Consider the following 24,081-nt stretch of genomic DNA (forward strand, 5'->3'; position numbering starts at 1 on the left):
GGCCAATAAATATATATATATATTTGTATCCAAAACGGTTGGGGGGGGGGGTGGTGGGAGGAGGAGAACCCTCCCCCCGCCCCCGCTGCCCCCCTTCCCCCCCCCCTCCAAAAAAGAAAGAAAAAAAAAACCAAAACCAAAAAAAAAAAAACCAACCAAAAAAATAAACCAAACCGCCGAGATTCAAAGTGCTCTGAAACCGTCTTTGGGTGTCACCAAACCTGCGGGGACGCGGGGGGGGGGGGGCCTGGGCGCGTCCCCCCGGGCTCCCGGCCGGGGCGGGGGTGCTGCGGGTGGGTTTGCTTCCTCCTCCTCTTCTTCCCCCCCCATGCGGGGGTGTCCGCCCCCCCCCCCCCCCCACCGCCGCCACCGCCGCCGAAGGCGTCCCCGGTTAGATGAGGGAGATCCGTACGGGAATACCGGGCGACTCCGTCCTCTGCGGCGAGTGCTGGCTGACGAGGTGCTCCACCACGGTGTGTTTGGACATGTGCTTCATCAAATAGGTCTCCTGCGGGAGGAGAGGGAGAAGGTGAGCGGGAGAAGCCGGAGGATTTTTTTTGGGATGCGGGGGGGGGGGTGTCCCGGTGCCCCCTCCCCGGCTCACCGAGGTATAGGCGCGGCCGCACATGCTGCAGCAGTAAGCCTTGGCGTGCTTGATGGCGTGCGCCGAGAGGTGGATCTGCAGCGAGGCCGAGTCGGTGTAGGCCCGGTAGCAGTTGGGGCACTTGTAGGGCTTGTCCTTGTTGTGCTGGCGCTGGTGAGACTGCGAAACGGCGCGGGGTTACGGTTACGGCAACCGCCCTCGCGCCCTCCCCGCCCCGCTTTCAGGGCGGCTCTTCCCCGCTCCCGGTGCCGCCACCGCCGCCGCCGCGCGGCGCTGACCTGGAGGTTGGAGAGTTGCGTGAAGGCCTTTTCGCAGCCGGGGTGCGGGCACTTGTAGGGTCTGTCGCCGGTGTGGATTCTGGGGGAGGCACGGGGGGACGCGGGGTGAGGGCGCCGTCCCCTCTCGCCCCGGCGCCCGGAGGGGGGACGGCAGGGACGGGGGCGGCGATGCCGGCGTCTCGGGAGGGTGACAAAGCGCCCACGGGGGGGGGGGGGGAGGGGGGAGCCGGGGCTGGGAGCTGGGGGGTGAAGGTGGGGATGGTGAGCGGGGCGGGCTGGGAGGTGGTGGTGACGAGCGTGGTGGGGACAGTGAAGGTGCGGGAGATGATGAGGGTGGTGGGGATGAAGGTGGTGGAGATGATGAGGGTGGTGGGGACGAAGAAGGTGCTGGAGATGGTGAGGGTGGTGGGGATGATGAAGGCAGCAGGGACGATAAGTGGTGGGGGCGAATGAGCGTGGTGGGGATGAAGAAGGTGGGGACAATGAAGGTGGTGGAGATGGTGAGGGTGGTGGGGATGAAGAAGGTGGTGGAGATGATGAGCATGGTGGGGATAACGAAGGTGCTGGGGACGAAGAAGGTGGTGGAGATGGTGAGGGTGGTGGAGATGACGAGCGTGGTGGGGACAATGAAGGTGGTGGAGCTGATGAGGGTGGTGGGGATGATGAAGGCAGCAGGGACGATAAGTGGTGGGGGCGGATGAGCGTGGTGGGGATGAGGAAGGTGGTGGGGTCAATGAGCGCGGTGGAGCTGGATGAGTGTGGTGGGGACAATGAAGGTGCTGGAGATGATGAGCGTGGTGGGGATGATGAAGGTGGTGGAAACCATGAGCATGGTGGGGTCAATGGTGGTGGAGATGATGGAGGTGGTGGAGATGATGAAGGCAGCAGGGATGATGAGTGTGGTGGGGAGGGAGGAGCATGGCGGGGATGAAGAAGGTGGTGGGGACAATGAGCACGGTGGAGATGGATGAGTGTGGTGGGGACAATGAAGGTGCTGGAGATGATGAGCGTGGTGGCAACGATGAAGGCAGTGGGGAGGGATGAGGGTGGTGGGGACCGATGAGTGTGGTAGGGATGATGAGCACAATGGAGCTGGATGAGCGTGGTGGGGACAATGAGGGTGGTGATGATGAGTGTGGTGGGGATGATGAGCATGGTGGGGATGATGAGTGTGGTGGGGATGATGAAGGCAGTGGGGACAGATTGGCATGGTGGGGATGGATGAGCATGGTAGGGATGAAGAAAGCGGTGGTGACGAGTACGGTGGGGACAGATGAGCGTGGTGGGAACGAGCACGGTGGGGACAACAAGCACGGCACACAAGATGCTGGGCGCACGCCCCACCACCCCCTAAGGGCAGACAGGGCCCCCCCGAAGGCTCCCGGGCCCCCCGCCAGCCCCGGGGGGCCGCGGTGCCCTCACCTGGTGTGCTGCTGGAGGTGGGACAGCTGGCGGAAGGACTTCTCGCAGTAGGAGCAGTGGTAGGGTTTGACGCCCAGGTGGATGCGCAGGTGCTGGGCCAGGTAGGAGGCGTTGGCGAAGGATTTGGAGCAATGGGGGCACTTGTGGGGCTTGGCCTCTGTGTGCGACTTGGAGTGGATCTGCATCTCCGACTTGGTGAAGAACGTCAAGGGGCAGACCTTACACCTGGAGGGGCACGGAGAACCCCGCAGGGACCGGGCTGGGGTGGAGGGGGGCACCCCGCCATCACCCCGATCCCCCCGAGGCGCGCGGGTGGCTGCCTACCTGTACGTCTTCCCCTCTTTGGCCGTCTCCCCCGAAGCCAGGATGGGATAGGGCACCACCAGGACCGGCGGTCCCGAGGGATTTTCCGCCTTGATTTTCTTACGGCCTCGTTCCGCTTTGGGTGCCCCCAGCAAGCCGTGGCCCTGGATTGTCTTTATGGAGTCGAGGAGGGGGGGGCTGGTGATTCCTGAGATTAGGGTGGGCGAGGAGGCGATGAGGCGGCTCTGGCTGGTGGAGGTGGGAGTCGATGGGGTGGTGGTCCCCGTCCCCGTGCTGGATTCGGAGGTGCTGACCGCCGGCGCGCGGGAAGCCAGCCCCAACCCTGGCGGGCAAAGAGAGGGGAGGGGGGCGTTGGCGTTGCGGGGGGTCCACCCTCCCTTCTCCTCTCACGGCAGGGTCCCAAACTGGGGGGGGGGGGGGGGAATCCCTCCCCAAAATCTACCGGGAGCTGCTAACCCCCCCTGCCGTGGCGGTACCTGTGACGGTGCTGGTGGCCGGTCGGGCGTGCAGGGCCACGTCGGGCTGGGGGACGGCTTGAGGGTGGAGACCCGGGACCTGCTGCAGTTTGGGGAGGGACATGATGGACTGGCTGCTTTCGGCGGGCGAGGGGGGCACCAGGAGGGGCTGCTGGGAGGCCACGGAGGTGGGGGGCAAGTGAGGGGGGCGGATCTTCTCCGCCATCAACTGCTCCTTGATTTTGTTGATCAGGACCAGGTTGTCCAGCTGGGGGGGGGAGAAGAAGGCAGAGAGGTGGGTCAGGGGTGGAGACGGCACCCCCGGGACCCCCAGCCCCCCGCCCCGGGGGTCCCCCATGTCCGTCTGTCCTCCCTCCTCCCCAAAATCCCGCTGTCCCGGGGGGGCGGGTCCTACCTGGCTGGGCATGGTCGGGGGGGGCGGCCAGAAGTAGGGGTTGTTGAAGCGAGGCTCCGCCATCCTGCGGGGAGAGAGCGGGGCGGGTTACGGGGGGCACTGGCCACCGCACGGATCCCCCCTCCCGCCTCCCCACGGGGCTCGAACCCCCCCCCGACACCAACCCTACCCCCCAAAAAAGCAACACCCAGGCTCTAGGAGCAGGCAGGGAGCAGGCAGGGAGCAGGCAGGGCCGGGGACCTCCCGAGCATCTTCCCAGCTGGAAATTCCTGCAGGATCAGGGCGATGCCGAGCACCTCGAAGATCCCGAAACGCCAGCGAGCGCACGAGGACGGAGGACGCAATTTGGCAAGGGAGGGAAATTTGGGGAAAAAAAAACCCAATCTCCCAAGCCCCGGAAGTATCCGCGCTGCTCCTCCGGTATCTCCAGGAGGGATTACGGAGGCGGGCGGGACACTGCTGTGGGAGCAAGGGCCAGCACGATGGCGGCACGTCAAAGCCAACCCCAGCCGAATTCCACCCCCCTAAAAAAAAAAAAGCCCCCCGACTCCCAAGCGAAGCGACCTGCGATGTCCGCGAGCAGCTCAGCAGGAACACCCGGCTGCAGCGGGGCCGGGAGATTTATAGAGACGCTTAAACACATTGGGAAAATTAATTCTAAATCCGTCTTCGGGTAATAGAAAACATCTGAAAGGGGGACGGCGAGAAAACGACACTGGCCTAACGGCCCGGCATAAACGGGCATCGCCGCGCCGGCAAACCTCATTACGGGGGTGTTTAAGGGTAAAGTGTACAAGGGACCCCGGCGGAACGTAGAGGAGAGGTCCCCGAGGAGCTCTGTCTGTAATGTAAACCAGGCTGCGGCCGGGATCCCGGGAGAAACTAGACCGGCACCTCCGGCAAAGCGCGTCACCGAAAGCCTTCAGGGTGGCGGGATTCGGGGGCGAGGTGCCTACGGCAGAGCACCAGCGGCTAGGGAAACCGAGGCACGGAGGGCCACAGCTGCGTGGATTCGGCCGCGGTCCTGCGTTTGCCGGATGGGCAGCCTCCTCCGAACGGCACCGGTGCTGTCCGGGAACATCCCTGCTCCCACAAAAAAAGCACCCTGGGGCTGGGATGGGGCAGTGAGCCTTCCTCCTCCTCATCGCACTCACTCGCTGCCCCTCGGTTTAAATCAGACCCCGAGCTCTCTGTCGGCGGGTGAGCAGCACCCAGCAAAAGGGGGTCCCGGTCCCACCAGGGACTTAGCACCCACACGGCCACCCCAGCCTGAAAAAGAGCCGCGGGCTGGACCCCTCCAGGCTCATTCCTGGGGGGAAACTGAGGCAGGGAGGAGGGGACGGCCCGACCCTCGCGGTACACAGCAGCGCGGCGCAGGACAAGGCGCGTTTTGGGGTGACTCGGACCTACGCACTGGCAGTGCTGAGGAACGGGAGCCATTTCGTGTGGCAGACCCCAACGCCGCGGCCAGGCCGGGAGACCGCCCAGACACCGGCTTCGGAAATTCCCCTTCCCTGCCTCGAACCGCTCCGTGTCACCTCCCCGTGCACCAAATTTAGGCTTTTTCAAGTGAAAGGAGACCCGGATCCTCGCAATATCCCCAGGCACGATTGTTTTTCCTCCCCGTTTTCTCTCTGCCCGCCATATTTACCCCCCTCTCCGCGGCGCAGGCAGGCAAAAGGCAGAGCCGGGAGTCCCGCTCTGCGCCACGCCGGTGCGCACAGAAAGGGAACTTGCTGGGGCTATTAAATGCGCTTTCCCATACGCGTACACGCCCGCCACCGGCTATTTTATATAGATTATATATGTACCCGCACGCCGCCCACGTTGTGTGTTTACCCACTGGCTACGTATATATATACATATAAATAAAATAAGATCGCTCGGGATGACGAGCATGGGATGGGGGACTCCGGGATGACGGCACGAGGGGCCGGCGCGCCGGGAGACGGGGCCGAAAGAGGAGGTCGTGGCAGGGAAAACTCCTCGTGATGGGAGACAGGCAGGAAAGCGGGCAGGCAGAGGAGCACGGGCAGGAGGGCTCTGGGTCCCCCCCGACACGGCCAAGCACCCCGGCACGAATCCCACCGCTCCGGCGCGGCCGGCGGCAGCCCCGCAGCATGGGAAAACAGGAAGCCGGAGCTATGATTAGAAAAGGGTTTTTTGGAGCTGTTCCCCTGTCCCAGCAGGTGCCCTGCGACCTCCGTCCTTCCCGTCTGTCTGTCCATCCATCCGTCCGTCCTTCTCCCTGTCCCAACAGCGTGCCGGGCTCCGCCGGAGCCATCGGTGGCACCAAGAAGGATCAAAACCACCGGCGCGGTTCCCAAACCATCGCCGGGACGTGGCACAAACCGCTACCAACAGTCCCAGGACCCCTCAGGCAAAGCTGGAGGAGGGGTTGGCAAAGGCACAAAGCACATTTTTGGGGAGGAAAGTGCAAATATTGTGTGTATCCCCCCCCGCCCCGCCTCCACGTGAGGAGGTCTTATTAAATTAATTATAAATTATTTGCAAAACCAGCGCGCTCGGAGCTTGACGAACCTGCCCAGAATAAAGAGGAAAGAAATGGTCGGCGTGCCAAAAATAAAAAAAAAAAAAAAAATAATCCCTGTTCCTGTCCCGATGTAATGTTATAAATCGTGCGGTATTTCATCGGGAGCGGAGGGAGCGGCTTCCCCCTCTCCCAGGGCTGGGATGGCTGGGGGAGGGAGCGGGAGGGGATATAAAGCAGATGGAAAAAAAAAAAAATATATATAAAAACTCCCTTTTTCTATATTCTCAGCTAACTATGAAAAATGGAAGCTGACATGCAGCAAAGAAAAAAAAAAAAAGAAGAAAATCCATTAAAATGGAAATTATGAAGGGTGGGGAATGCTGCAGCGTGTCTCCCGCCGGCTCTGCGGGACCCGGCTCTGCGGGGTAGGGGGGCGAGGGGGGCGCGTCAGGGCTCTCTGTGCCCCCCAATTTTTGGCTGGGCAGGGGGAAACCCCCCTGGGGAACGGCTCTCCAGCGGCACAGGGGGGTCCTGCGGTCCAAACCGCAGAGCGGGAGAGGCCCCGGCATCCTCCACAGGCACCGGATTTGGCCAACTCTTGCCGAGGGGACGCCAAAGGTTGTCCCCGGGGACAGGGGTGGGTGCAAAAAGCATCGCGGCCGCCCAAGCGGGCACGGCTGTGAGGAGAGGGATGTCGGAAGAGCAAGCAGGAAGATGCGCGGAGCCCCAAAAAACGGGGGCCGAACCCCGAATTCCCGCAGAACGGCGCGGTACCCGGCATCGCCGCTCAACCGGGCGAAGGGGGGAAGCGGCAGCATCTCGGGCGACCCTAAAAAAGACACAAAAATCATCGCCTCCGCACCCACGGGGAAGGAAGAGAGCGTGAGAAGCCGGCAAGCCGGGGCGAGGGGGGATGGCGAGGGGGAAAGGGGTGCGGCGGCGGCAGCGAGGGGTCGGCGGTGGCGAGATACGGTCGGACGCCGGTGTTTTGGTACTCACAGGCTGGCCTCAGAAGCCAGGTGGCCGCAGCTGCCTGGGGAGACGTGTCGATGAGGCTCCAGATTGATGGGAGGTAGATGATGGCACGGGTGGGCACGAGCTCACTAGAGCCTTCCAACTTCCTACCCAACTGCCGCTAAGTCAAGCTACAGTTCTCTAGGGAACGCCTCTACCTTGGCAGCCCTCTCTGTCTCGCCTTCGCTGAAATAAAAAGAAACAAGAGATTTCTTTTCACGGCACCGCCAAAAGAAAGGGGGCAGCTCCCGGGTACCGGCAACCCTGAGGACGGCAAGCGATCACCGACCCGGTACAGCCGGCAAACGGGGGCGCTGAGAGGCGAGGGGAGGGATTTGGGGTGACCGGAGCGGCGGTCGGAGTGCCTAAACGTGCCCTCGACCGAGTGAGAAGCCGAGCCCTCGGTGTCCCCAACCGCAGCATCCTGTCCCCGAGGGTCCCGGCGAGAGCATGGGGACAGAGATCCCCCCCGCCATGCCAAGCGGCGAGCGCAGGAAAGCCGGCGGCGGCCAGAGACGGCGCGGTGGGCGAGAGCCAAGCGGGGTGAGGTCCCCTGCGTGTCCCCCCCCGAATCCCAGCACGCCATCACCGCCATGGGACAGACAGGGGACGGTGGTGCCCGTGTAGCCGTGTCCCCACCACCTCCCGTGGCTGGGCGAGGGCAGAACCCGGCTTTGCCCTCCACCGTGCCTCAGTTTCCCCCAAAAACAGGCGGCCACGGCCCCTCTCCCCCCATAAGGACAGGCCTCCCCCCGCGTCTAAGCAGGGTTTGCCCGGAGCAGGAGGGTTTTCCGAGGGAAAGCGAGTGCCCCTCCGCAAAAACCCCATCCCAGAGCCGCCGGGGTGGGAAGCAGCATCCGGCACCATCCCACTTCCATCCTCGGGGAACCCTCATCCCTCCCCACCCGGATTGTCCTCATCCGGGAGGGATTTACCCCAAAGCAGAGGTGGCAGAAGGCAGGTGAGGCCGGGGAAGCAGAAACGACGGGCGAGACCTGAAATCCCCATCGCTCGGGGAGGGGGGGCAGACCGCGCGCCAGAAGAATTCACCCAAGATGGAACCAATTAAACCCCACGTTTCCGCCCCCCGAAGGGCCGTTAACTGGTGTTTCTCTTTCGGATTTTCAGCAAAACCAACCCAAAATGAGCCCCAGCGTAAAGCCCATCCTGCTACGGGGGTCCCTGCGTGGGAAAGGGGGTGCACGGGCGCAGGGATGAGGAGCCAAGCACCGGCGTGAAGCAAAAGGGGAGGCAAAGCCACGCTGGGGACCGCGGCGGCGTGTCCCCCGCCCTGGGGATGAAGGAGGGGGGAACCGGGGAGCCAAGGCTCCCAAAAGATGGGGGGCGAGGCGGCACAACCCCAAATCCTTGGGGTCGAAACGCCGTCCGTCTGTCCCGTCACCGATGGGACCCACCGAAGGGGGCACGGGGACAGCCCGCAGGGAAACCCAGCACCCACAGGGCGACGCTCGTGCCAAACATGGGGGCCGTGTCCCCCCCAAAGTGCGCCGCTCCCCAGCACTGGGGGGTACCTGCTCCCCCAGACCCCCCAAAAACACCCACCCCCCTAAAAGAGACCAGCCGGGCACCCGCAAGGCAAAGCCAGCGCCCGCAAACCAGGCAGCTCGGGGGGCAGCCGGCCCCGCCACGGCAGCAAGGGGGGGCCGGGAGAGCACCCATGGGTGACGCCGCGCGCCGACGGGACCACTGTGGGGAAACCGAGGCACGGGCGGCTTAGCAGGGGTTCGCGCCGAGGAGGTAGCGAGCGCGCACCGAATCCAACATGCACTTGTCGTGACATCGCACCCGCCGACCGAAAATTCACATTTTTTTAAGGGAAAAAAAAAATAATGGCAGGGGGCAGGGGTTCAAGGGAGAAAAAGATTATTTTACGCATACAAACATCTGGATCTTAAAACGGAAATTTCAAGCAGTCACACTTACGCCGTGAGCGGGGTCCCCTCCGTCACCGGATCCGGTCCCCTCCCCGCCGGGGGGGGCAGGCAGGTGGCCCCCCGCACCCCCCAAAACCCCCCGGGGAGGGCCAAAATCTGCCCCCGCTTGTATACAAATATATATATGCACATGATAATACACCTCTTATTATGTGCATATAGATACTATTTTTCTACGCATATATATAATTACATGCGTACACATTATTAAGCGCATATACGTTATTTTACGATGTCAATACATATATATATACGGGGTTTTTTTCTCCAGTCCCCTCAATAAAGCCGGCATGCCCACCTCTGCGAGTACTGGCGTTGCTTCCCCTTATCCGCGTCCATCTCCAGCTCTAGCTGAGACCGGGTGCTGCACGCGGGGCGTTTTTCTACGGGGGGACAAGGAGGACAACTTCACACACCCCGAACCCACCGCCAGCCCCCGGCGCGCGAGATCCCAGAGCGGAGGAACAAAAGCGAAGCGGCTCCGACCTACCCGACCCGTGGGAACGTGGGGTTTTTCCTGAAAACAGAGAAAAAGAAAAAAAAAAAAAAAGAAAAAAAAAAGCAATGTGGGGTTTTGTTTTGGTTTTTTTTTTTTAGCCCGGCTCACCCCCAAGCTGCCTGCGAAGCCAAGGGACGGGGAGCTGGCTGGAAAATCGGGGTTGAAATCCATCCCCTCGCCCCGGACCCTCCGCCTCTCGGCAAATTGCACGCCGGGAGGGACCGAAAACTTTTTTTACCTCTCCGCTAAAATATCACTTTATAATCTCAAAAGGCCTCAGGCTCGAAGCCGCTATCGCCCGCTCCATCCTCCCCGGATTAAAAAACCCGGCTGATGTCCGAAGGACCGCGGGGCCGGGGAGGGGGGGGGGAAAACAAGGAGCATCCTCCGACCTTGCAGGGTATTTGCTGGAGAAAAAAGAAATAAAATCAGCAAATTAATCATTCCTGGGTTAAAAGGCATCTTCGTCCGGCTTCGCCGCGGCCACGCCGGCTCTAAGCTCCCCCCCGGGCCCCCAACGTGGCCGGGAGATTATGGATGTATAAATAGTATATGGCTAAATATACGTCCAGGCAGACAGACAGACCTCTCTAAGCACCGCCACGGAAATTTGGGTCCCTCGCTAAGGCTGCCGCATTCCTGCCAAAGCGCGATGCAAAAATATTCCCCCGTTAGACCTTCCAGCCAGCGAGACCACTTTCTAGACAAAACCGGTTAATGCGGAAAGAGAGGAAAGGAAGAAAAGGGGGGGGGGGGGGGAAGGAATAAAAATGATAATAATAATAATAATAATAACCACCCCCCCGCGCTCCTTCCGCCACCCCCTGTGTAAGAAAAAAGCCACGAATAAATAAAAAAGCAAACACCCCCCCCCCATCATGCAACATCCACAAAAATAGGTACGTTCAGCTGCAATTAACTTTTCCATTAGACCATCCAGAGGGAGAGAAAAAGAGAAAATCCAGTAAAACGGGTATTTTCCTGGATGTCCCCCCCCCTTTCCCCCTTCTTCCCCCCTCCCTTTTCCTTCTTCTTCCTCCTCGGCGAAGGGGGGGGGGGTGTAAAAATAAAATAATAATAATAAAAAAAAAAAGAGGTGGAAAAAGGCGAAGTTTGGCGTTAAGTGAAGTTGAAATCCTCGACCTGGGAGGGGAGATGGGGGGGGGGGCGGGGGGGTGGCCTTTTTTTTTTTTTTTTTTTTTTTCCCCAGACAAAAAGGCCGGGGGATGGGGATGGAGGGGGGGGGGGGGGGGGGTTTGGCCCGGCCGGGAGCTTCCCCCCCCTCCATCCGCCGCCTCTCCCACATTCTCAGACGGTTTTATTAAAATTCGCAGACAAAAGGAAAACAAAAATGGCAGCCCCGGCTTATTTTTAAAACGCTAGGACGGGGACGCCATATTCTGCAGATCTGCGAGGAGGGGAAGGAGGGGGGGGGGTGGTGTGAGGGAAAAAAATGTAAAAAAAAAATAATAAAAAATATTTTAAATAAAAAAAAGCCGAAACGCAGCGCGGGGCGGGGGGGGGGGGTGAGGGGCCGCCCCCCCCCCGCTCGTACCCGGGGTGAGGGGGGGGGGGGTGGGGGGTTTGAGGTGTTTTGGAGGGATGGATGTGGGGGGAAGAAGGGGGGGAAGGAAGGGAAGAGGGGAAAAAAAAAGGGAAAAAAAAAAAGGAGGGGGGGGAAGAAAAAAAAAAAAAGACACTTCCTATACCAACAGCCATGCTGCCCCCGCCGCGTCCCGCCGGCTCCGCCGCACGGAGGAAGATGGGCGCCCCGCCGCCCGCCCGCCCCCGCGCCCGCCCCCGCCACCGCCCGCCCAGCCCCGGGCCGCGGCGGGCCCGGCCGCCGGCGCCGCCTTCGCCCCCCCTCCCGTTACCGGTTGTGGGGGGGTTGGTTGGGGTGTGGGGGGACAGACAGACGGACAGCCCCCCAAGGCGCCTCGGAGCCCGGTTCCCTCGGCCCGCCCGGGGCTGCTCAGCCCCGCTGGATCCCTCAGCTCCCGCCGTTCGCCTCAGCCCCCCCGGGTCCCCTCAGCCCCCCCGAATCTCCTCGTCCCCCCCGGTTCCCTTCAGACCTCCTAATTCTCTTCAGACCCCCCCAATTCTCCTCAGACCCCCCAAATCTCTTCAGCCTCCCCCGGTTCCCCTCAGACCCCCCAAATCTCCTCAGACCCCCAAGATCCCCTCATCACCCCCAGGTCCCCTCATCACCCCCAAATCTCCTCAGACCCCCCGGTTCCCCTCAGACCTCCTAATTCTCCACAGATCCCCCAATTCTCCTCAGCCCCCCTGGTTCCCCTCAGCCCCCCCAAATCTCCTCAGCCCCCCCAATTCCCCTCAGCCCCCTTGGATCCCCTCAGACCCCCCAGTTCCCCTCAGACCTCCTAATTCTCCTCAGATCCCCCAATTCTCCTCATCCCCCCAGATCCCCTCAGACCCCCCAAATCTCCTCAGACCCCCAAGATCCCCTCAGCCCCCCCAGTTCCCCTCAGCTCCTCTGGATCCCCTCAGCCCCCCCAAATCTCTTCATCCCCCCCAGTTCCCCTCAGCCCCCCAAATCTCCTCAGCCCCCCAAATCTCTTCATCCCCCCTGGCCCCCCGCAGCCCCCCTCTGTGCCTCCTCCGCCCCATGGCCCCCTCGGGGCGTCACCCCCCATCTCTGCCCCCCACATCCCCTCCGTGGGTCTCTGCGGACCCCCGGGGTCTCCCCAAACCCCCCAGCTTTGGCAGCCCCTTGGGCCTCCCCATTTGCTTTCTCCTCCCCACATCCCTTTTGGGGAGCATCCTTTTTTTTAAAAAAAAATTTCAATTTATTCCTCTGATTTTTCATCATTTTATCCCTGTGTGTCCCCCCGTCTCAGCCCCGTGCCCCAAATCAGCAGATACGGCCCATAGGGGAAGGAAAAAGGGGGGGCAAAACCCACCCGGTTCCCCTTCTTCTTCCCCAGGGTCCAGGGGATGATGGTGCGTCTGAGTTTCCAATTTAAAAATAATTAAAAAAAAAAAACCAACAACAAAAAAACCCCACAAGTGGGGATTTTTTCACACTTTCCCAAAACGCCGCATCCCGGAGGGCGATGGAGAGGAGAGAGAAGCCCTGAACGGGATCCCAAACGAGCAAACCCAAACGATGCCTCCGAGAGAGAGGTGGGGAGCAGGGAAGGACCAGGGGTGGGATGAGATGGGATGGGATGGAATGGAGTGAGATGGGATGGGATGGGATGGGATGGGATGGGGTGGGATGGGATGGGATGGGATGGGATGGGATGAGATGGGATGGGATGGGATGAGATGGGATGGGATGGGGTGGGATGGGATGGGATGGGATGGGATGGGATGGGATGGGATGGGATGGGATGAGATGGGATGGGATGAGATGGGATGGGGTGGGGTGGGATGGGATGGGATGGGATGAGATGGGACGGGATGGGGTGGGGTGGGGTGGAATGGGATGGGATGAGATGGGATGGGATGGGATGGGATGAGATTGGATGGGATGAGATGAGATGGGATGGAGTGAGATGGGATGGGATGGGGTGGAATGGGATGGGACGGGATGAGATGGGACGGGATGAGATGGGATGAAATTGGATGGGATGAGGTGGGATGGGATGAGCTTCCAAGAGGTCTCCACCGAGGTGTGGGTGTCCATCTCTAACCACCCTGGACATCTCCTGGTTTGGGATGAGCTTCCAAGAGGTCTCCACCGAGGTGTGGGCATCCACCCATCTCTACCCCAGGCGAGCGGGGGGGCACGAAGCCCCCGGGGAAGGTCGTGGCGAAGGCGAGGGTGCTGGGGCCACCCCCGGTGCCCTCCCGGCTCTGGCTGTGTCCCCCACCCTCACCCCCACCGCTCCCTTAGCACCGCCAGCCAGCTGGCCTGGGATCCCCCCTTCGCCCAACATTTCCACACCTTGGAAGGTCCCCAGATCCATTCATTATCCATGACTCAACCCAGAACCTGAGCCAGCAGCTCGAAAACTCCCCTTTTATCTGATTTTCAGATGTTGACACCTAACAGTTGCTGCTCAGCGCTGGTGTCACCCCAAAACAGGACACCGGGAGAGACTGGAACATCTCGGAGCTTCCCTGCTGTCCCTTAAGCCACCGACGTCCGTCCCCGATGTCACCAGGTTCCCCCTCGTCGGGTTTATTTTCACGGGTGCTTTCGCTTCCTCCCGCAGCGCTGGGGCTTTCGGCTGCTGGGATTTTTTTTTTTTTTTTTTTTGCCGTGATTATGAAACCGGTGGTTTTAAACCTCTGCACCATTTTAGGTGATTCTTGATTTCGAGGGGGGGGGGGGGGGGGGTTGTCCAACCCCCAAATCTGCGGCGGGAGGAGATGGCGCGGGTCCCCCCTGAGCTCAGGGCGGCCATTGAGGGGTGGCGAACACCTCCCGGGCCCCCTCCTTGGTGAGGTTGGCTGAGATAAGCAACGCTCCGGGCTTTTTTTTTTTTTTTGTTCCGACCCTACGTTGGGTGGATTTAATCTTGGGTGTGGGAAAGGGGCCCCTTTCCTGGGGAGGTGGTTGGTATGCAGGGATAAAAAAAAAATATGTATATAAAATAATAATAATAAACCCGTGCCTGTCTCCATCCTGGGTTGCAAAATGGAGGAAATAAGCCCTCGCCTTCCGAAAAAATATGGTTCCAAGGCTGGTTTTGCCCCCGGGATAGATCCGACCGCGATTAAAAGGAGGGAAAGGCAGGAGCAGAGGTAAATCACTGCCGTAAATCTCCGCCGCAGGGGTTTCGGCAAAGCCGCGGGGCCGTTACACCTGTGTCCGGGAAAAGGGCCGGGAATGGCGGCTCCTTCCCGTTTTGGCGTCGGCATGAAGCCGGATCCGTCCGGCACGGCGCCGGCGCTGTGTGAAACCCCTCCGGTGACGCGGTGGAGAAAGGGAGATGTTTCCGGAGGGCGATCTGGGATGTCCCGGTGGGAAAACACGGTCGCCGAGGGGCGACGCCGGGCTCCCCGCCAGCTCTTTTGGTGTCACCAAAACCTTTGTCCTCCATCTTCGGGACACCGGGACGGAAATCCTTTGGGAAACGCCTCTCCGAAACTCCTCCATCCCGACCGCCTGCTCCTTTCCTTCCCAAGAAATCCCTCGTTTTCCGTAAAAAACTGGTGAAAGCATCTGCCGCCCGCCGCACGGGAGGTTCCCCTGCGACGGTGTGGGCACGCTGTGCGTCGGTGATGCCGGCGTTCCCAAAGCTGCTTGGGTCGGCTGGGTGAAAATCCTCATTCCTGGTTTCTTGGCCTTAGCGAAGCCATAAAGCGGGTTTTTCACCCCGGAATGGCGGCCATCGGCACCGAGGTCCTCGCCGTCGCTGGCGTGAAGGCAGCGGAGGTTTTGGGGTGTTCGGGGCGGGGGGGGGGGGGAGGGAAGGTGCAGGAGTTTCCCTTCTGCCTGCGAACGGGAGGGCCCTTGGTTCTAATTAGGTAATGAGTTAATTAGGATTAATTAGTTAATGTTTGCAAAGCACTTAGGAGATGAAAAGCGCCAGCGTGGGGCGGCTTTGTGCATCCTCGCGCTCTCCGTGGAGGGGCGCAGGGCTCAAACCCCGTCCCCGCGCTGCCCTTAGGAGGGGACTGCTTAAACCAAGCCTAGCCAGGCCGGGCTTAAAACCCAGCAAGGCGATGGGCGCCGGTTCCGGGGGGTCTCAAAGAGCGAGGGCTGCTCCCGGCGCTCTGCCTCCGCTCCGGCGAGGGGGAAAAAGCCGCGCCGGGCTGGAGGCACACGTGCCGAGAGCCAAACGGGCACGTCGCGGCGTGCCCATCCCGCCGGCAGCGCCGTTTCGATCCGGCGGTGAGGGGGAAAATTCCAGCACGGTGGTTCAGGGGCCTTCCCTTCCCGTCAGCATCCCGCGGGCAGAGCCGGCGCACGCGGCGCACGTGGGAAGGAGGCCGGGTTTTCCCTGCCCGCCGGCTGCGTCGCCGCGCTTTGCCAGATCGCCCAGGCCCCCTCATCCCATCCCGGCATCCTCCGGCACACCGGAGCCGGGGCAGAAAAGGGGCTGCGTACCCCAAAAAAACCCGGGAATTAAGGCATGGCGGAGCCCCCCCAGCTCAGACTGGGGTTACTGGGAGGTAACGAAGCCAATTTACTAATTAACTGGGATTAATTTCCCTGTTTGCCCAAACCCGCCCCGCGGTTTCCCTTCGTTGCCTAACGAGCCGCCAGGATGAGTGGCGGCAATCCCGGCCGACCGCCACGTGGGCCGGCGGGACGCTGCTCTCCCTCGCCCCAATTTCCCGGGATACGAATTAAATAATAACCCGTTAACGGCCCGGGATGGACCCTCCCCTCCCCCCCAGCCCTGAATCTGGATTTGGGGTGAAAAAAAGGGGATTTTGTATTTTTTCTCTCCCATCCCCGCTCGCCGGCGCGGCTCTTTGATGATTTAATTCCAGCCGTTCCTCGGCCCCGGTGGGTCCCGGCGGGGAGACGAGGCCTGAATTCCTAATGTGGAAAAACAAGCGGAAAAAAATCCCCAAAATCCCAAATCCATGTGGGTTTATATTTTTTTTGGGGGGGTGGGGAGTATTTCCAAGCTTTTTGGGCCTGTCGGGAAGGGGAACGAAGCGGGTGGCTGTTCCCCAGAGGGAAGGGATTTGGGGGGATCCCCGGCTCGTGCCGCGGGATGGGAACGCCGGGGAAAAGCGGGGTGCCGGCAGCCGGAGCGGGGTGATTCGGCGGGGGAAAGCCGAGGCGCTTGGTGCCTTCGGCGCCCGGCCGGGGCGGTCACCACGCCGCCGCTGCCGAAGTACGCGGCGTAACCGAGCGGGTCCCCGGGGGTCCTTGGTTTTTTTTGGGGGGGGGGGGGAGCCTTGCCGTGGGGCAGCCGGCGCCGCCGTGGGGCAGCCGGATCTGCCGTGGGGCAGCCGGCGCTGCCAAAACCCTCTGGTCCCCATGGGTCCTGCGGTGGCCGAGCGCCAGGGTGCAAGAGGAGGGGGCGGTGGGAGCCCGTCACCCCAAATCCCTCCCGTCACCCAAATCCCTCCTGTCACCCCAAATCCCTCCCATCACCCCAAATCCCTCCTGTCACCCAAATCCCTCCCGTCACCCCAAATCCCTCCTGTCACCCCAAATCCCTCCCATCACCCCAAATCCCTCCCGTCACACCAAATTCCGCCTGTCACCCCAAATCCCTCCCGTCACCCCAAATCCCTCCCGTCACCCAAATCCCTCCCGTCACCCCAAATCCCTCCTGTCACCCAAATTCCTCCTGTCACCCAAATCCCTCCCGTCACCCCAAATTCCTCCTGTCACCCAAATCCCTCTCGTCACCCCAAATTCCTCCTGTCACCCCAAATTCCTCCTGTCACCCCAAATCCCTCCCATCACCCCAAATCCCTCCTGTCACCCAAATCCCTCCCATCACCCCAAATCCCTCCCATCACCCCAAATCCCTCCTGTCACCCCAAATTCCTCCCATCACCCAAATCCCTCTCATCACCCCGAATTCCTCCTGTCACCCCAAATCCCTCCCGTCACCCCAAATCCCTCCTGTCACCCAAATCCCTCCCATCACCCCAAATCCCTCCTGTCACCCCAAATTCCTCCCATCACCCAAATCCCTCTCATCACCCCGAATTCCTCCTGTCACCCAAATTCCTCCTGTCACCCCAAATCCCTCCCATCACCCCAAATCCCTCCCGTCACCCAAATCCCTCCTGTCACCCCAAATCCCTCCCATCACCCCAAATCCCTCCCGTCACCCAAATCCCTCCCGTCACCCAAATCCCTCTCGTCACCCAAATGCCTCCTGTCACCCAAATTCCTCCTGTCACCCCAAATGCCTCCTGTCACCCCGAATCCCTCCCGTCACCCACATCCCCCTCGATGTGATTTTTTTATTTTTTGGGGGTGAAATTGGTAAAATTGGGGGGGGGAGCGGTGTTTTCTGGGCGATACACGTGCCGGCGTCCCCCACGGCGTCCCCTGTGGGGTGGCTGGGATGGGGGGAGACAGACGGACGGAGGGATGGCGGGACAGATGGATGGATGGAGGGACGGACGGACAGAGGGATGGCGGGACAGATGGATGGACAGAGGGACAGACGGATGAAGGGACGGAGGGCTGGATGGACGGGGGGGGGACACAGAGGGATGGAAGGACGGATGGACAAGTGGATGGATGGACGGACAGAGGGACGGCAGGATGGACAGACGGTGGGACAGAGGGACGGATGGACAAACGGATGGATGGAGGGATTAAGGGACGGACAGGGAGATGGCTGGACAGGGGACTGAGGGACGGATGGACAAACGGGACGGGGGGACAGAGGAACGGACGGAGGGCTGGCTGGACGGACAGACGGACGGGGCACAGGGGGAGGCGGTGCCGCGGCCCCTTTAAGCGCCCCCCCCGCGGGCGGGCGGTGGTGCGCGCCGGTGGGCCGCGCCGCGCGGGGGACAATGGGGCGGGGGCGGTACCACCGTGGCTGCGGGGGGGGGCGGGCAGGAAGTGCCGCGCGGCCCCGCCCACTCCTCCTCGCCCACCCCCTCCCCCCCGCCCGTCGCGGCGGGGCGCGCTGTGAGGCGGCGGCGGGATCGATTCCCCCGCACCGCTACCGGGTACCGGGCACCGGCAACCGGGTGAGGGCAGCGGGCACCGGCGGCTGGGGGAGGCGGGGGGCGGCCGCCTCCAACCCCGGGTGTTGGCGGGGGCCGGTCTCGAACCCCGGTCCTTGGCGGGGCGCGGAGCGGGGACCGGTCTCGAACCCGGGTCCCGGCGGGAGCGGCGCGGGGGGGGGCGGTCTCGAACCCGGGTTCCCCCGGTGCAGCCTCAGCCCCGGTGCGGCCGCTCCCTTGGGTGCCCTCGGGGCAGCCCCCGCCCCCGGGCTCCCCCATAGCAGCTTCACCCCCGGCCTCCCATTACAGCCCCCTCAGGTCCCTCATATCAGCTTCACCCACTGTCCCCCCAACTGCAACCCCCCCAGCCCCCCATCGCAGCCTGACCCCCCAATTTCCCCCCATTACACCCCCCCATTCCTGCCTGACCCCCCAATTCCTCCCCACTGCAACCCCCCAGCCCACCCCATTGCAGCCTGACCCCCCAGCTCCCCCCATTGCATCCTGGCTCCCCAGTTTCCCCCCACTGCAACCCCCCAATTCCCCCATTGCAACCCCTCCATTGCAGCCCTACCCCCCAATCCCTCCCACTGCGACCCCCCAGCCCCCCATTCCCACCTGACCCCCCAATTCCCCCCACTGTAACCCCCCCATTGTAGCCTGCCCCCCCAATTCCCCCACTGCAGCCCCCCCATTCCCGCCTGACCCCCCAATTCCCCCATTGCAGACCCCTCATTCCCACCTGACCTCCTCATTTCCCCCGTTGCACCCCCCATTGTAGCCTGGCCCCCCAATTCCCCCACTGCCCCCCTTCCCACCTGACCCCCAATTCCCCCCATCGCCCCCCTCCCCAGCCCCCCATCCCATCCTTCACACCCAGGCCCCCCGTTCCCCCCTCCCCAACCTCTCCCCCCGTCCCAGGACCCCCCCTTTTACCATCTGCCCCCCCAGCCTCTTCCCCAGCCCCGAGCCATGGCTTGCAGCCTGAAGGACGAGCTGCTCTGCTCCATCTGCCTGAGCATCTACCAGGACCCGGTGAGCTTCGGCTGCGAGCACTACTTCTGCCGCCGGTGCATCACCGAACACTGGGTGCGCCAGGAACCCCAGGGCACCCGCGATTGCCCCGAGTGTCGCCGAACCTTCGCCGAACCCACCCTGGCCCCCAGCCTCAAGCTGGCCAACATCGTGGAACGTTACAGCGCCTTCCCCTTGGACGCCATCCTGGGTGCCCAACGCAGCCCCTTCCCCTGCAAGGACCACGAGAAGGTCAAGCTCTTCTGCCTCACTGACCGCGCCGTCGTCTGCTTCTTCTGCGACGAACCTGCCGTGCACGAGCAGCACCAGGTCACCAACGTGGACGACGCTTTCGAGGAGCTGCAGGTGGGTCCGTCCTTCCCTCCCTCCCTTCCTGGCCGTGAAGCCTCGTCCCTCCGGGATCTCCTGCCCTGAGCTCCTTCGTCCGTCTGTCGCCTCTTACCTCGGTGTTGGCTCCTATCCGTCTGTCCCTGCACCCTTTCTGTCCCCATTGGGCTCAGCCCCGTGGCTGCCTCCCATCCGTCTGTCCGTCCATTCATCCACATGTTGTTCTTATGCATGTGCTCCCACGGGATTCCCCTTTGCCCTTCTGTCTGTCTGTCCACACTGAGGGTCCTTCGGGACCCCCAAACCAGCCAGCCGTGCACCCCCACAGATCTGCTGAGCCGCCCCCGAAGTAGGGCTCCCCCAAACCCCCCAGCTGTGCCCTGGACGGGACCCCCGTGCCGGCAGGGACCAACCGTGCCCCTGCCACCCCCTGCACCCCCCTTTCCCACAACCCCCGTACCCCAGGAGCCGGGTTTTGGCAGCAAGCCGCCTGCTGGCATCCCTTTTTTCCCCAAATCTCCTATTATATGGGTTTTTTTCTACCCCGTCTTGCAGCGGGAGCTGAGGGAGCAGCTCCAGGGGCTGCAGGAGAGCGAGCGCGGCCACACCGAAGCCCTTCACCTCCTCAAGCGGCAGCTGGCCGAGACCAAGGTACGAGTGGGGACACGGCTGATTTGGGGACCTCCAAAGACCTAAAACTCCACAATTTCATGGATCTGCCCCATTTTTTCCTTCTCCGCTACCCCAAAACCTGCTGGCAGGTTGACGAAGCCACCCGTCAGGCTGCTCATCCCTCTTTTATTTCCTTCAGAGCTGCTTTTATTTATCTTTTTAATTAATTTTTATTTTATATTTATCGCCTTCTCCTTGCTCAGGGGTTCAGCTTTCAGCGAGGTTCAATTTTCTCCCCATCCCCACCAGCGACGGGGTTGTTTTAGGTTTTCTATAGGGGTGCGGGGTCAAATATCCGTCCTTGGATGCTTGGAGCATCTGGAATTGTTTGAGTTAACGGGACTGTAGGGGTTTATTTGGGGAATTATGGATTCATGGAGGGGTCGGGGCAGGCTTGGGGCATCCTGACACCCACCTGCACCCCAAAAGTCCTCAGCCAAGAGCCTGCGCGTGACTATCGGGGAGGCTTTCGAGCGGCTGCACCGGCTGCTGCGGGAGCGGCAGAAGGCGATGCTGGAGGAGCTGGAGGCGGACACGGCGCGGACGCTGACCGACATCGAGCAGAAAATCCAACGCTACAGCCAGCAGCTCCGCAAGGTGCAGGAGGGCAGCCAGATCCTCCAGGAGCGCTTGGCCGAAGCTGACAAACACGTCTTTCTAGCCGGCGTCGCTTCCCTTTCCGAGAGGTGGGTGACACCGGGGTGACACCGGGATCCCCCGTGTCGTCCCCCCCTTCATCGCCTCTCCTTCGCAGGCTGAAGGGGAAGATCCACGAGACCAACCTGACCTACGAGGACTTTCCCACCTCCAAATACATGGGGCCGCTGCAGTACACCATCTGGAAATCCCTTTTCCAGGATATCCATCCCGGTGAGAGGCGCGGGGATGGGCTGGCTGCGGGATCGGGGGGGTTCCTGGCGAGGGATGGGGACGGGGACATTGCCAGTGAGGGATGGGGACGTGCTGCCAAGAGATGGGGACGCGCTGGCAAGGGATGGGGACAGGGACGGGGACATCACCGGCGAGGGATGGGAGCGTGCTGCCAAGAGATGGGGATACGCTGGCAAGGGATGGGGACAGGGACATCACTGGCGAGGGATGGGGACACGCTGGTGAGAGATGGGGACAGGGACGTCACTGGTGAGGGATGGGGATATCACCAGTGAGGGACGGGGACGTCACTGGCGAGGGATGGGGACGGGGACATCGCCGGCGAGGGATGGGGACGTGCTGCCTAGAGATGGGGACGCGCTGGCAAGGGATGGGGACAGGGACGGGGACATCACCGTCGAGGGATGGAGATGGGGACATCACTGGTGAGGGATGGGGACACACTGATGAGAGATGGGGGCATCACCGGTGAGGGATGGGGACGTGCTGCCAAGAGATGGGGATGCGCTGGCAAGGGATGGGGACAGGGACGGGGACATCACTGGTGAGGGACGGGGACATGCTGGTGAGAGATGGGGACGGGGACCTCACTGGTGAAGGATGGGGATGCACTGGTGAGGGGTGAGGAGGCGCCGGTGACCTCCGCACCGCGACGGTTTGCAAACGGTTGGGGCAGAGCCACCTGCGCTGGGTCTGGGGGCTGCATTGACGCTTGTCCCTGTGTCCCCCCCCCCTCCAGTGCCGGCAGCCCTGACGCTGGACCCCGGCACCGCTCACCACCGCCTGATCCTCTCCGACGACTGCACCATCGTGGCGTACGGCAACCTGCACCCCCAGCCGCTGCAGGACTCCCCCAAACGCTTCGACGTGGAGGTCTCGGTCTTGGGTTCGGAGGCGTTCGGCGGCGGGGTCCACTACTGGGAGGTGGTGGTCTCCGAGAAGACCCAGTGGATGATCGGTTTGGCCCACGAAGCCGTCACCCGCAAGGGCAGCATCCAAATCCAACCCAGCCGCGGTTTTTATTGCATCGTCATGCACGACGGTAACCAGTACAGCGCCTGCACCGAGCCCTGGACCCGGCTCAATGTCAAGAGCAAGTTGGAGAAGGTGGGCGTCTTCCTGGACTACGACAAGGGGCTTCTCATCTTCTACAACGCCGACGACATGTCCTGGCTCTACACCTTTCGGGAGAGGTTTCCCGGGAAGCTCTGCTCTTATTTTAGCCCCGGGCAGAGCCACGCCAACGGGAAGAACGTCCAACCCCTCCGCATCAACACCGTTCGCATCTAACGGCGGGGAGGGATTCGGCTCCCGGCGTTCGGCGGCTGTCCCCTCGCCCCTCCGGGTGTTTTCCTGCTGTTCGGTGGAGGTTTGGGTGGATCCTGCCCCAGGAACTGCCCCCGGCGCCGGGCAGGATCCGGCCTTTTCATCCCCCCTTCTCTCTGTCCTGTGCTTCCGGGGGGGGCCGGGGGGGCCGGGCTGCTGCAATAAACGGAGTTGGAGAGAAGGGGCTGGGTGGTGGAGGGACCCCGGGCCGTACTGCGCTGTGCCGGGCCGTACTGCGCCATACCGCGCTGCGCCGGGCCGGGCCAGGCTGTGCCGGGCCGTACTGCGCTGTGCCGGGCCGTACTGCGCCATACCGCGCTGCGCCGGGCCGGGCCAGGCTGTGCCAGGCCATACTGCGCTGCGCCGGGCCGTACTGCACCATATTGTGCTGGGCCAGGCTGTACTGCGCCATACTGCACCATGCCGGGCCAGGCCAGACCGTACTGCACCGGGCCAGGCACTGCCAGGCCATACTGCGCTGTGCCATGCCATGCCAGGCCATACTGCGCGATACTGCGCCGGGCCAGGCCATACTGCGTCGTGCCAGGCCGTACTGCACTGTGCCATGCCAGGCCGTACTGCATCGTGCCAGGCCATACTGCGCTGTGCCATGCCAGGCCAGGCCGTACTGCGCCGGGCCAGGCCGTACTGCATCGTGCCAGGCCATACTGCGCTGTATTGGGCCGGGCCGGACCGGGCCAGGCCAGGCCGTACTGCGCCATGCCGGGCTGTACTGCACCATACTGCGCCAGGCCGGGCTGTATATACTGCACCGTGCCGTGGTGCGCTGTGCCGTACTGTATGTACGGCACCGTGCCAGGGTGCACCGTGCCGTGCCACGCCATACGTGCTGCGCCGTGTTGCGGCATGCTGCGCCACGCTCTACGTGCTGTGTCACGCCGTGCCATACGTGCTGTGCCGTGCCATACGTACGGTGGCGTGCAGTGTGCTGGGCCACGCCGTACGTACTGTTCTGTGCCGCGGTGCACCGTGCTGCATCGTGCACCGTGGCGTGCCGTGTGTACGGCACTGTGCCGCGGTGTGCTGTGCTGTGCCACGCCATACATACTGCACCGTACCGTGGCGCGCCGTGGTCTGCCGTGCTATACGGGCCGCGCCATCCCTTGGTGCGCCATACTGTGTTACATGTACTGCGCCGTGCCGCCGTGCCGTGCCACGCCGTGTGTACTGCACCGTGCCACGGTGCGCCGCGCCGTACTGTGCCATGCTATATGTTCTGCACCGTGCCGTGGCACGCCATACTGTGCCGTGGGGTGCCGTACCATATACGCTGCGTGGTGCCAGGGTGCCCTGTGCCGTGCCGTACGTGCTGCTCTGTGCCGTGGCGCGCTGTGCCGTGCTGTGCCACGCTGTCACAGCCCCGGGGATGCCGGGGTGATGAGGAGGGGGTCTATAGGGGATGAGGAGGGGTCTATAGGGGAGGCTGCCTACATATAGGGGCAGTTCCCCTATAGGGGAGGCTGCCTATGGGGCTGGGCCGTGGGGAGGGGCTGGGCTGCGGGAGGTATATGTATATAGGGGGGACACGACGTGGAGAGCGGGGCTGTGCTGTAGGGCCCTGCGTGTGTGTCAGGCTGTATAGGGACGGGCTGTCTATAGGGACGGGCTGTCTATAGGGACGGGCTGTCTATAGGGGCCGGCTATATATAAGGGTGGGCTATCCAGGGGATGTGGTATGTAGGGGGTGGGCTGTATGGGGGGGCGGGCTGTCCCGGGGTAGGGCTATATAGGGGGTGGGCTCTACGGGGTGCGATATGTCGGGGTGCGATATGTCG

At 62.4% G+C, this 24,081-nt stretch overlaps 2 protein-coding genes across 8 annotated transcripts; one reads left to right on the forward strand and one right to left on the reverse strand.

The window, feature by feature from the left end:
• Positions 1–173: 173 nt before the first annotated feature.
• Positions 174–11,250, reverse strand: ZNF362 (zinc finger protein 362). 7 transcript variants are annotated; one of them, XM_087755761.1, is made up of 11 exons: positions 11,170–11,199; positions 9,452–9,478; positions 9,260–9,344; positions 6,992–7,192; positions 3,499–3,562; positions 3,105–3,351; positions 2,629–2,950; positions 2,305–2,529; positions 883–961; positions 605–763; positions 177–508 (listed from the first exon to the last, which is right to left on the reverse strand). In XM_087755761.1, exons 5-11 carry the CDS (start codon positions 3,559–3,561, stop codon positions 392–394), a joined length of 1,212 nt encoding a protein of 403 aa, XP_087611887.1. In that variant the 5' UTR covers position 3,562; positions 6,992–7,192; positions 9,260–9,344; positions 9,452–9,478; positions 11,170–11,199; the 3' UTR covers positions 177–391. The 7 variants fall into 7 exon arrangements, with proteins under 7 accessions (XP_087611882.1, XP_087611883.1, XP_087611884.1 ...); XM_087755756.1 differs by lacking the exon at positions 6,992–7,192 and having other exon boundaries at positions 174–508; positions 11,170–11,249; XM_087755760.1 differs by lacking the exon at positions 9,452–9,478 and having other exon boundaries at positions 11,170–11,226.
• Positions 11,251–17,948: 6,698 nt separating this feature from the next.
• Positions 17,949–23,873, forward strand: LOC104011250 (E3 ubiquitin-protein ligase TRIM62). The gene is made up of 6 exons (XM_087755755.1): positions 17,949–18,058; positions 18,986–19,414; positions 19,952–20,047; positions 20,498–20,754; positions 20,823–20,938; positions 21,699–23,873. The coding sequence occupies exons 2-6, from the start codon at positions 19,007–19,009 to the stop codon at positions 22,247–22,249; spliced, it is 1,428 nt and encodes a 475-aa protein (XP_087611881.1). The 5' UTR covers positions 17,949–18,058; positions 18,986–19,006; the 3' UTR covers positions 22,250–23,873.
• The last annotated feature ends 208 nt before the right edge of the window (positions 23,874–24,081 follow it).

Source organism: Nipponia nippon, unplaced genomic scaffold (genome assembly GCF_047370975.1).
Source record: "Nipponia nippon isolate SJK-2023a ecotype South Korea unplaced genomic scaffold, ASM4737097v1 scaffold_19, whole genome shotgun sequence".
Classification (NCBI taxonomy): Eukaryota; Metazoa; Chordata; class Aves; order Pelecaniformes; family Threskiornithidae; genus Nipponia; species Nipponia nippon.